The sequence below is a fragment of the Marmota flaviventris genome, chromosome 1 (genome assembly GCF_047511675.1).
Source record: "Marmota flaviventris isolate mMarFla1 chromosome 1, mMarFla1.hap1, whole genome shotgun sequence".
Classification (NCBI taxonomy): Eukaryota; Metazoa; Chordata; class Mammalia; order Rodentia; family Sciuridae; genus Marmota; species Marmota flaviventris.
In genome coordinates this window covers 49,432,508-49,445,416 of record NC_092498.1, presented here as the reverse complement: position 1 = coordinate 49,445,416, position 12,909 = coordinate 49,432,508, and the positions used below count along the sequence as shown (strand labels likewise).

Here is a 12,909-nt window from a genome sequence, read left to right as displayed (position 1 = left end):
GCTTTGTGTTTTCTGTTTTCCTATAGTATCTTTCTTAATGTAGAATTTCTTAATGGAGTCCATGTTATTTTTTTTTTTTTTCATAATAAGCTTCTTTTGAGATCCTCTCAAATATGTCTTCATGGATTGATAAGACGTTCCTATGTTTTCTTAATTTCATTTTATTTTTAAATATGGAAAAAGGGATATCACACACTAACCACTGTTTTCCATACAATCCTGTGTGTGTTGTTACTTTGCTCTTGACATACTTCTCACTCCACAGAACATCTTGCTGTCCTTCTGAGAAGAGCACCTCCTCCTCCTGTTTTGAGGAAACTTCCAAGAGCCTGTCTTTATAGCAGTCAACATTCTTTGCCCACATATGTGAGCTCTTGACCCAAACCTAACTGATGGTAGTTTCTGCCTTTGGCCACAGAATTTGGTCAGATACATCCTTATGACATGAACTGGGACACAGAGGTGAAATGAAGCCAGCTCCAGAAGAGAGGAATGGAGAGGCAGAGCAGGTCTTCACAGTGTTGAGACTGGCTGCCTAAAACACGCTCCCTCACCCTTCCTGAGGGTCTGGTTATATGGGAACCACATTTCCAACTTTTATTGAGATCTTTTTGTCTTGCTTTTTTTCTTTGTTTTATTTTTTTTCACTTTAGTAAAACTTTCAATAAATATGCTTGAATGTAATTCTATGATTATATATTTTGGGAATACTCCTAATATATCTCACTCTTAGATCTTCACAATTTATTTTAGCACATTAAAAGCCATAAGAAACCCTGAAGTAAGGAAGTCTTTTTTTTTTTTTTACCTTTATGTAGCCTAGCAGTTCCAGACTGAGGTTTAACATTAGTATTTCTCTATGGTACTTCTGTTAACAGCAAGCTTGGCCAGGGGATCATTGACCCCGGACATGTTTGATCACAGAAAACAGAAGACCTAACAGCAAGCTGACAAATGAAAAACATGCTAATCTCTGAGCTGGGTTTTAAAAAATGTAAAATATGATAATTCTAAGCATGTTATGGTTTTATGTGGAAAAGAGGCTTTTGGTAAGAAAAATCCAAGATTTAAGTTTGGTACATTTCCTGTGACCAATCTGCACTCCATTTTCCTCGAGCAGGTTAGCCAGTATACCTTTGCCATGTGCAGTTACAGAGAAAAGAAGTCTGAACCACAAGAACTGATGCAGCTTGAAGGATACACTGTGGATTACACAGATCCTCACCCAGGTAAGTCTAGGTGGGACCACTTTCCATGCCATGCCTGAATACACGGAATCTTTGCAACTATCCTATGTCTGTTCTGCATTTCAAACTCCACTTGATGAACAGGCTGCATATTTCATTTATGTAACTGGACCAGACTTTGAAATGTAAATGATGTATTTTTGGCTAGTCAGTGTAATTCATCATCTCTGTTGTATTAGTACAAGGATGAAATATGTAAAAATTTCTGTGATGGAAGAATCACATGAAAAGTATCAGCAATGTGTATGGAAACTTCTGGAAAGTAAAACTTACAATAGAAGTAGGTAACAAAATGGCAAATGTATATTATAGTTTGCTAATTCCCTCCCCCAAAGCAGGTTCTTGTACTTATATTCCTCCTTCCACATTAATATAGTTGAACATCTCTTAATTGTAAAAGTCTGAAATCTAAAATGCTCCAAAATCTGAAACATTTTTGAGTTGCTAACATAATATCACAAGTGGAAAATTCCATACCTGACTTTATGTGGCAGATCATAGTCAAAATGCAGGGGCATTGTCAATATATAAAATTACCTTCAGGTTGTGTGTATCAAGTGTGTGTGAAACCTGAATGATATTTGTGTTTAGACTTGTACCCCATCCCTCAGGGACATGTATTGCTAAGATAACCCATTATGTGTATGCAAATATTCCAAAACCCAAAAAAGTCCAAAATCCAAGGCATTAATTCCAACCTTTAAACTTTACTGGGCCTAGTACTGAATACCTGATATTTAAAAATAGTGCATGAATGAATAGGCTGTTATAAAAATTAATATAGCATGCTTGATATATCAATATTAATATAGAGAGAAGTTAAGAAATTAATTCATTAGAAATTAAGAAGCAGAAATCTGTGGCCATATTCACTAAGTTGTTCATTTAGAAATGTCATCCTCTCCATGAGTTTTTTGGGGAAAAAAAGCATAAAATACCATACAACAAAAAGTAAAAATTTTGACATTTTTTTTTCTGCTAAACTCATAAATCTCGTGCATATATACAGGTGAATATGCCAACATGAAGAACTGCCTTCTCTGGCATATCACATTACATTTTCATTTCTGCAGGTTATGTTTGCATGTCTTCCAGAATGCTACACTGTCATGGACTATTTGTTTGATAGAGCTATTTTTAACTACTGAGATGATATGGAAACTAAAATCTTTTTTGATATTTCCTTTAAGTCTTTGATTGTGAATTTGATCCTCAATTAAAAATCATTTAAAGCATGGAGATGCTAATATTAAATCCAGTCATATCCAAGAGGCCAGTCAGTGCAGTACGTTAAAATCTGCCAGTGAAATAAATTTTTAATGATATTATTCTTCCTCCACAGGCCTACAGGGTGGTCGGATGTTTTTCAATGCTGTTAAAGAAGGAGATACTGTAATATTTGCCAGCGATGATGAACAAGACAGAATATTATGGGTTCAAGCCATGTATAGGGCCACAGGTCAATCATATAAACCTGTTCCTGCAATCCAGACCCAGAAGCTGAATCCTAAAGGAGGAACTCTCCATGCAGATGCTCAGCTTTGTAAGTTTTGTTAAAAAATAATTTGATTATCAATTAATAACCTTAATAAGATATGAAATTAAGGCAAATTTGTTCAGTATTATAGTTTACACCATTAACTGATTCCTAATTAAATAAAAATAGTTCATATTAGTAGTCATGGAATCAGTTATCTAATTTTTCACATAAAAATTTCATGTCATTCTAGAGTAAATGATGCATGTGTTTTTCAATCATGGATTTACCAAGCATTGGGAATGTTTCTGGGAATCTCAAGAGCATATTAAGTATTTTAACTTAGGTGTCCCAAAATAAGGGTAAATGTGTTACAAAATGAAATTTGCATTGATCAGATTCCATTGATGATGATTCCATTCAATGATTCCTTTGAATGATGAATAATCACTTTCTAGAATTATTCTTAGTAACTCACAAAAATAATAAGTTTTTTTTCTATTGTAAAATGATAAAAAAGTCATAAAACCCAAGTTTCCTTTTCCAAATGCCTCATTATCATGTCATTTTTATGCTAATTTCAATCAATAGGACGTGTGTTTTTCATTTTAATTTACTAGTGATTAATAGCAAGTTGCATAATGGTGGTTTAAGCAGTTTCAAACATGGCATTGTGATAATCACTTAACCAAGTGTTTTAATTTTTTACTCCTTTACAAAACTTGTCAGGTTTCTTCTATAATAAATCAGTTTATGTTTAAGCCCAAGTTGTGGCTTTTTATCGTCAAGCCTCCTTTTCAGGGTAGTGATATCCTGATGTGCATTACTTTACTTTCTTGTTTTACTCTTCATGCATCAAATAACAACTCTGTTTTCTTCTTATACATCCTACAGTATCACATCTCAACATCTTAAAGGCATTTTAGACCAAATAATTAAAAGAGTAATATGAGTTCTTTCCCCTTATTTTTTTAAATAAATCTTATATTGTATTAATAATTTGTCTTAATTTGAGGCACATGTTTTAAATCATAGTAAAGGCTATTTAGGAGCATTAAATGGTGAGATTTTAAAATTGGTTTAAAATTTTCTCATCCCAACTTTAAAATTGCTGCACTGTCATCTTTAAAAGTAAAATAAAAGGAACATAGTATAGTATATATTTTCACTTCTGCCTTTCTTTCAACCTCCCAACTCCCCCAATTCTACATATAGAGTTTGGGAAACAGTAAGAATTTCCATTAGAACTAAGACGTGCAGAGGTATTATATTTCTACACAAGTGAAGATACCATGAATTTTTGTGCTAGTGTTGCCAAAGCACTTATGCTCATCAATGCAGAGTAACTCAGTCACAGATTTAAATTCCATCAGTTCAAATCTCTGCCTTCCCTCTTCTCCTTTCATTTCATGCAGAGCATATTGAGTTCCAGAGGAATTTTAAAACACTGTGATATCAATGAATGTGGAATCTAGTTCAAGACTGTTCTCAGTCCACAAGGGCCAAAAGGACAAGATTCCATTGTGTGTAGCTGTGTGTTGCTCATAACCATGGTCCTGCCATGACATCTGGTAATGAAGACACAGTCTGTGTCCTCCATTCACAACTTCAGGCCCCTCTGACTCACATACTTCATGGTATCGGGCTCTTGCCACAGTTGTGCAGAGTAACTTGTTGAGTATTCTTTAGCAATACCCTGGCATGAAAAACACCTTGGGAGACTCACTCAGGCACTGCTATCCTACTGAAAGTGGCGGGTTGAATATCTCTCTGGAGCTGTGCCTGCATGGGGCATCAAGGTATGAGACTCCTTGGGGACTCAGCCTGAACTTTTTTTCTCCCTCTATGTCTTTTCTTTTTTTTAATTGTTCACACCTATCACAGCATAAATTCTAGTCAGATCTCTTCCCAAACCATTTTTCTCCCTCTGGCTGATCTCTACCTTCATTCTTCCTGGTTTTGATTCTTGAGCTACAAAACTGAGTATTTAGAACTTCATTGTTTTCCACATGTGGTCCAGTCTCTGTCCTTTTCCCCATGAGCTGCAGGTCTACAGCACTTAGTGTGAACCTCCTTTGTCCTCTTGAGAAGTTGTATTTTATATGTGGATATTCAGTGTCACATAAACAGGATTGCATTATTTCTCTTACTCTGTTTTACTTTTCCCATTCAGCTTTACATTTAAAAAATTCACCCATGTTTCCATGAATACATATAATGTCAATGTCATTACTTCATATTCTGTAATAATGATGATACTGCTGGTTACCTCTTATGTAGAAATATAACATATTTCACTGAAGCAAAAGCAAAATTTCTAGAAACACACCGAAGCAAGCATATAAAGCAGGATTTATTTTAAAAGGGGTAACAGACTTCTCCCAGGAAGGGAGTATCCTAGTATCCCAAGAAGTGTGGGTGTTCTTTTTTTTTTTTTTTTTTATTAATGTCTTAGGCTTCCTTTGTTCTCCTGCTCTCTTCCCCTTATCTCTCTCCTTCCTGCATACACGGCTAGGCCCAGGAGATGCTCAGGAGGGATGGCCCAAAGGTGAAAAGCAGATGGGCTGGAGGGGCCAAGGTGAAGTGATCTGGGCAGCAAGAGGGCATAATTAAAAACTTTTATAACTCCCTGTAGTGAGGGACAATCCCTGGGACAGGTTACCTTAGCAACAGGTTGGAGCAGGGGCAGGTTATCTTGGTAAGGGTGGAGGAAGGGCTCTGAAGGCATTTCAATCCCTCAGGGGCAGTCTCCAACTTCCCCTGACTTAAATTGGCCTCCTTGATCCTACCTGACTCAATTTACCTTTCTATACTGACTGCCTGTCTAATTCTGGCTTCATTGGTGTGTGTCTAGTTCATTGTTCAAGCACACTGTTGTGTACATCTTTTTAATTTTTTGCCTACTCACTCCCTGAGATAGGAACTTAGACTCCCTCCAGATTCTTACCAAAGTAATATTTATTTTTTCTAACTGCAAGTATGAAATCTCTCTTCATCTATTGAAACTTTCTAAATCCCTTTATTATAATATTTTCTCCCTAGAGCTCTTTTTTATTCTTGGTTAAGCTAATTTCTAAAGACCTCAGACATCTACTACTGTTGCATCTTACTTTTTATTACAGTTGAGTCTTATCCATTTGGAGGAATGCTGTTTTCATGTGCTTACTTACTGTGCATTTGTCTTCTTTGGTTAGAGGTCTTTTCAAATATTTAACCTATTCTGTAGTTGGGTTATTAGAGTTTTGAGAGGTCTTATTTCTGGATACAAGATATTATCAGATATTGGAAAACATTTTCTCCTCTTCCATGATTTGTCTTTTTGTATTTTTTAAATAGTATTTTACAAACAGAAGAAATTCTTAATTTTGATAAAGTCCCATTTTGTCATTTCTTTAAATAAATGTGCCTTTGGTGTTATAACTAAGAATCTTTTCCTAATCTAACATCACAAAGATATTTTGTTGTACTTTCTGTTAAAGTTCTTTTAATTTTATGTTTTACACCTATTTAAGTTAATTTTTATGTGTGGTGAGAGGTGTGTGTCAGTGTTCATAAATATTATTTAGATACTCAATTGTTCTAGCATAATGAGTTGAAAAGTCTACCTATCACTTTTTTTTATTACTCTTACATATTTGTCAAAAATCAACTGACTACATAAGAATTTATTTTAGGATTTTCCTTTCCTGTTCTTTGGTCATTTTGTCTATCTTGATACTATTATTGCACTGTCTTGATTATTTTAATTTTGTAAATCTTGCAATCAAGTAGTGTAAGCTTTCTAGACCGTGTTCTTTTTTTCTTTTTTTTTTCCCCCCAAAGATATTTTGGCTACATTATGTCCTTTGCATTTCCCTCTTGTATAGATATTTTACTTTGTGAAGGACTTCCTTTGATTTTCCTTACAGTGCAGTTCATTTTGCAATTAACTCTTTCAACCTGTTTATACATGAAAAAAGTCTTTATTTTTACCTTCATGTCAAAAGTCACTTATATTACTTAAAAGATTTTGCTCTACTTTCTTCTAGCTGGCATTTTGTTTACCTAAGAGTAGATGTACTGTCTGGTTTGCTTCTCTGTACATATATCTTTTTTCCTCAAGCTGCTTTAAAGGTTTCCTCTTTGCAATTTGATTATGACGTAGATGATGTGCTTTGGTGTCATTTTCTTGATGCAAATGTCCTGAAACTTTGCTCAGGGAAACAGTTCCATCCTTTCAGGCTTTTTTGTTAGGGGGAATCAAGCTGTTTCCAGTCTAGAATTACTTTTGCCCACTTCTGGACCAAGATCCTTCTTAATATTCTAATTGACACCCTATGAATAGTGAGGCTTTTTAATTTGACTACTGGGAACAGACAGTATTCCAGGCTCTTTGTGTGGTTTAGAAACTGTCTTCTCTAATCCTTCAGAAGAATTCATTCTTTGGCCTCAAATAGCTTCTACATAGAGCTGAGGAGTACTCAGCTGAGTGCTTGGGAGGCATCCTTGCAGGCCTTCAGAGGCCTCCCACTGGGCAGCTCCCTCCTCTGCAGTGTCTTTCCTGCATTGTCAGCTTCATCTTTTCAGCTCAAGGATGCCACTGAGCTTTCTGGTTTTTTGTGCCCTGTGCCACAGCCTACAAGTTCTCTCCCTAAAAGTTCTCATAACCTGGCCTGACTGGAAGGCTCACCTTATTTGTTGGACATCTCTGGGGAATCTCCCCGCTGGGTTGCCTGCTGTGCCCAATGTGCACTGTTTTGAGGGGGAAAAAATATATATTTTTTAATGAATATATATATTCATTCCTGAATTTTTAGTCATTTCAGGTCGGAGAATGGAGAATATACATGTTCTAAAATATACTACCTTGAACAGAAACAAAAAGATTAGGTTTTTCCAAGTTAAAACAATTTTTCAGTCTCAACATTGTTAACACTTTGGGCCAATAATTGGGGGGAGGTGGTGGAATGAACACTGTCTTGCAATTGTAGGACATTTAGCAGCATCCTTTGCCCACCGCTTGCCAGTAGAATCCTCCCTCCCCAAAGGTAAAAATATCTCTGGACATTACCAAATGTTCCAAGGGGTGGGGCTAGGTTTCATAAGAACCGCTCCAAGTTGAGAACCACTGAGTTACTGTGACTTGATAGTTACTTTTGTAAGTTTCACCCTCATTCACTTGTGTTCAAGAATTTTTTTTCTTAACACACTGAGGGAAAGGAATGCCAAGAAACGTGCTGAGCTCACAGGGGTCATCCACCTTGCACAAACTGGCAAGAAAAGTGACTATGAACCACCGGCACAGAACGTTAGGGCCATGGCTAGCCTGCCACAGTCTGGCTGGGCACAAATGCCGCAGTCTGGCTGGGCACACAATCACGAGCCACCACACAGCTTGTAGATTCAAACAGCAACTCTTTATTCCCGAACTCACACCAGCCGTCTACAATCACATTCTGGGGAAATCCATGTTCTCTGCCCAAATCCACGTTCTCTGCCCAAATCCACATCCTCTGCCCAAATCCACCTCCACTGGGCTTCTGTCTCCCAAAGAATACTGTCTGAATCCTGAATACTGAGAACTCAGGGGGAACTCAGGTAGCAGGATACGCCCTATTCCCAGCAGGAATAATCTTAAACCTTAAACCTGGAACCTAAACTGGGAACGCCCTAAACCCGATTATCTTAAACCGGGAACACCCTAATCCGCCTTGGTCCTTGAGCAAGGTCACCTACATTCAATGTCACTGCAAAATGTCAGCAACATGGGGTACGCTGGCAAGGAAATTGTCATACCTACTTGGCTAATGGCTCCCAGCACTAGCCAACACAGAATTAATTAAAAGATCTAAGTCATCAATCAGTGCAAATAGACTTGCAACCTATTTTTTTTTTCTATTTGATATGAATTTATTATCAAGACAGTGTTGATCAGGTTACATGGAGCTGGATTTTGCTGGTTCTAACTAAATTGTCAGTTTTAGTTTTATTAACAACAGTTCTATCTATCTATAGGTGCTAGGAAAGCTTTCTGTTAAAGCAGACTCCTGCTGTTTTATCATTCTTAATAAAAGGAAGGAAAAAAGAGAAGAAAAAAAAGCAGGCAGAAAGATACCACATCAGATGAGAATACTGCCCCTGACCTGTCAGAGAGAAGCAGCTTGCTTGCCCATGATTAGTCTTACCTTAGTATTTTCCTCCTTGTCTTGACATCCATATTCTTCTTTTTCTTCTTCCCTTCTCATCTCTCAGAAGCACAACTTTTAGACTCATCATCAGAAGCTGAGAAAGTAACATAAAATTAAAATGACTAATTACACAAATATGTATTTATGCTTCTAACCCATTTAAATGTGCTCTCTTATTTCTTTGCTGACCTATAGCTGGTAAAGGTAAGAATTTTCATATTTTTTCTTTTTTTTTTCCTTAAATGTATTACAGTTTCTTTAATGATGTAATGTTTGAAGATTATCATGATCTTGTTTATAGTATCAGTCTTCTACTTTCTAGCCAAACCCAAAATGCCTTGGTTAGCTTTACCACTTATAAAATAAAAATGTCTATTTACAACAAAAGAAAAATAGAAACAACCTACTATAGACATAAAGGTAGGTTATGCAGGAGTTGTAATTACATGTGGAAAATGGTCAGTATATGTTAAGCAGAAAAATGCTAAATTATATGTATGAAATTATTTTCACTATGTAAAAAAAACCTATATTAAAAAAAAAGAATAGGTAGCTTTATACCTACAATATTCATAGTTGAGTTTAATTGGAGGCACATTTGCTACTTATTTCTTCTGTTTCCTGAATTTTCTTTGAAGTCTGTATTTTATAACTTTTAAAAAGCTGGGTTTTTTTTTAAAACATTTGGTTTTAGTTGTAGATAGACACAATACCTTTATTTTACTCATTTATTTCTATGTGGTGCTGAGGATTGAACCCAGTGCCTTGCACGCGCTAGGCAAGCGCTCTACCACTGCACTACAACCCCAGCCCTAAAAAGCTGGTTTTTAAAACTAAGTCTATTGAATGTTTAAGTCTAATCAAAAAAAAAATTTTTTTAGTTGTTGATGGGTCTTTATTTTATTTATTTATATGTGGTGCTGAGAATCCAACTATGCTAGGCAAATTCTCTACTGCTGAGCCACAACAGACTAAATGCTTTTTAAATACTTAAATTTGATTATAAACTTACATTTAATTTTATGAGCTTATTTTCCTGTTCTATTTAATATATTACATTTCATATTTCATAGGGAAGCATTCGTCTTACTATACATTGAACATATTACTTCCAACAAATGTTTTATGTTGCTTTACTTTGCCTATTTGCAATTACAGATCTATACTGATTACAATTATCATGTAAAACTATAACTTATGTTTATTATTTACTGCAGAAAGAAAGATATATCCATTTATAGATCAGTTTAACCAATTTAGCCAAAAGAAGCTAACACAGCATTTGGGTCAATAAGAAGTGTGAATAAACTCCTAAACAATGTACTTACCAACCATTACTATTCGGTCTTTATGTGTACAAGAAACCTGTAAACATAAAACAGGAGCATACTAACCTACGTAAAATTTTAAAACATTAAATTCTTCCTATTAAAAGCTTCATGAGTGATATGGAAACAGAAGTGGGGTCTGCTTTTCTGTGCCACTTTTAAATTTACATAAGCTTTCAAGCTCTCTGATTCCGAGCTAAAAGAAACACATAATTAGATATGAACAGTGGTAAATGCAGTTATAGGCAAACTCCTAAAAACAGCACAATTTTAAATATAGGACAATAAATTACATTTCAGAAGGCTAATTTGCTGCTTAGTTATATCTGCGTTTTTGCAAGGAGACCCGCTCTTGGCTAGTAGCACCCCGTTAGTCCTTTTGGTACTAGAGTCCCAGCTCTGGACACCTCTGTCTCAGAATGCTGAAGAAAGGTCCCCCTTCTCCTTCAATGTTCCCCTTTCCTCTGTGTCCAAAATATTCCACAACATCAGGAACAGCCAAAAAATGCAGGATCTTTAGTATTTGTTGCAAAGAGAAACAGTTGAGTTAAACTCTTTCCACTTCACATACTGTACTCTGGCTTAGAGTCCCTCCCTGGGATTTGGATCCTTGATTACACAGAGCTGTTGTGGTCAGTACCCACCAAATAGCCTCCCTCATGCATTGTTTTCTATACTAGCTATTTTCAAGTCAGTGTTAACTCTTTAAATTGATTCGGTCAACCTACTTTTTCTTTTCTCTTGACTCCCACAGCTATTATCCTAATGAAAAATTTAAATTTTCAGGTTCCACTTGAGCAAAGCCTCTGAACTTCTTAAATCTCTAGCAAATAGTAATCTTTCTCAATTTGGATTTTATTTCATCCCCTGATAGCACACCTGGTGACAATACCACCTGAAGTTGTTGGAGCATATGCATCCACTGTTACCATAGAAACTCTACCAGTACCCTCAATTACCATGTCCCACATCTGTAGTTAGTCCATAGGTTAATCATCACAATTTCTGACAGTACTACAGTACATTGGTTAAGCTCATTTCTTGTTGGCTTGTTTTGATAATTTTTCTACATCATTTCAGAAGAAAAACTGAACTAAAATTTGCCATTATCAGAGAACATTTTAATTGTACCATAATTTTCAATTTAAAAATAGTCATCATAATTTCATGTTATGATAAACATTAATTGAAGTCAAGCTGATGTAACCCAATTTTAAAATCCTGGATTTGGTTATGCTAATTGATCGAAAGAATGGTTTGCAATTGATTCCAGTGATGTCCCTGTGTCTTTTTTTGGTAGTGCTAGGGATCAAACCCAGAGCCTCATGCATGCTCCTCTGTGTCTTTAAGAGTTAAACATACGTATGTTATGTGACAGGAAAACGATATGAAAATACACTTTTTTAAAAATAAGAAACTAGGTACTGTTTTAATGATAGCTGATTTCCCATTACACTTCAAAATGAAGTATGGGGCAGGAAGAAATGGGGAGACATATTTCAAAGGATACAAAGCAGATTTGTAGGATAATCAAGTTTAGAATTCTATTGTACAATATCAGAGCTAAAGTTATAAGAACTGTTTTATATTAGCCAGTTTTTTTAAGTGGTAGAATTTAGCTGCTCTTATCACAAGGAAGTAGATATGTGAGGTGATATGTTAATGTGCTTTACTTTAGTAACCATTTTACTGTTTTTATATATCTCGTATCATCGTATTGTAAACCTCAAATATGCAAAATAAGATTTATTTTTTAAAAAGAAAGTTTCAGTAGTGTACATCTTTCTTTTCCTTCCTGGCTTATATACTAATGATGTCATGTATTTTACTTTTCAAAATATCACAAACACTAGTTTGCATCGCCATTATTTTTGTTTGAAACAAGGGTCACCAAACTAAACCAACTGCCTGATTTTTCAAAAATAATTTTACTGAAACACAGCCAAAAAAAACAAAAAACAACCATGCTGGAAGATCAAAACTGTTATCTTTTTTATTTATCTTTATTTCTTCATGAATTCATAGGAACTAATGGTTTACTGACAAATAGCAAAGTATCTCTTCACAAAATGTTTTGAATAGTGTTTGTCTGACAGAGTTGAGATGCTAGATCTTTACAGCCTGTGTTTCAAAGATGGAATAATTCCTAAGAACACATTTTGCTTTATAAAATTATAGCTCTAGAGGCATTGCAGGTTGCTGTTTTGTTTTTCTAAATAAAAAATTTTAGTGGACTTATTTGTCTTGTTCTTCAATGCACATACATTAGTAAATGTATGATTTGGAATGGTACTTCATGAAGAACTCATTCTGTAAATTTAAAAAAATGATTTAGTTACAGCAGTGAACTATAGACATTTTTTCAGAAACTTGTATATTTTCTTTAAAGACCATAGTTTGAAATGAAAGAAAAAATGCTGCTATAAACCTTTACAGTAAAGAAGAATTATGGATTTTTTTTCCTCTAAGATTTGCTACATATCCTGTTCTCAACAGATAAGCCATTAATGGGCATTATTTTTAACTGCTTGTTATGACCTTCTCTGGTGAAAGAAATAATGAACAAAATTCAGCAGATGTTTTATAAGAATAATGATTATTTCATAAAGGTTATACTAAAATAATTTTTACTTAGATAAATAGAAAAATGAAGATTCTAAGATAAATTCCTTGAAACACAAAATAATCTT

General features: G+C 35.1%; 1 protein-coding gene across 3 annotated transcripts in view; it reads left to right on the top strand.

Annotated features, from left to right (window-relative positions):
* Positions 1–12,909, top strand: part of Cadps2 (calcium dependent secretion activator 2) — a 527,786-nt gene that overhangs the window by 368,301 nt on the left and 146,576 nt on the right. For all 3 annotated transcript variants that reach the window (XM_071612817.1, XM_071612816.1, XM_071612815.1), the window contains 2 exons: positions 1,121–1,229; positions 2,590–2,790. In XM_071612817.1, the coding sequence (XP_071468918.1) occupies positions 1,121–1,229; positions 2,590–2,790 (310 nt within the window). The remainder of the gene's footprint in view (positions 1–1,120; positions 1,230–2,589; positions 2,791–12,909) is intronic.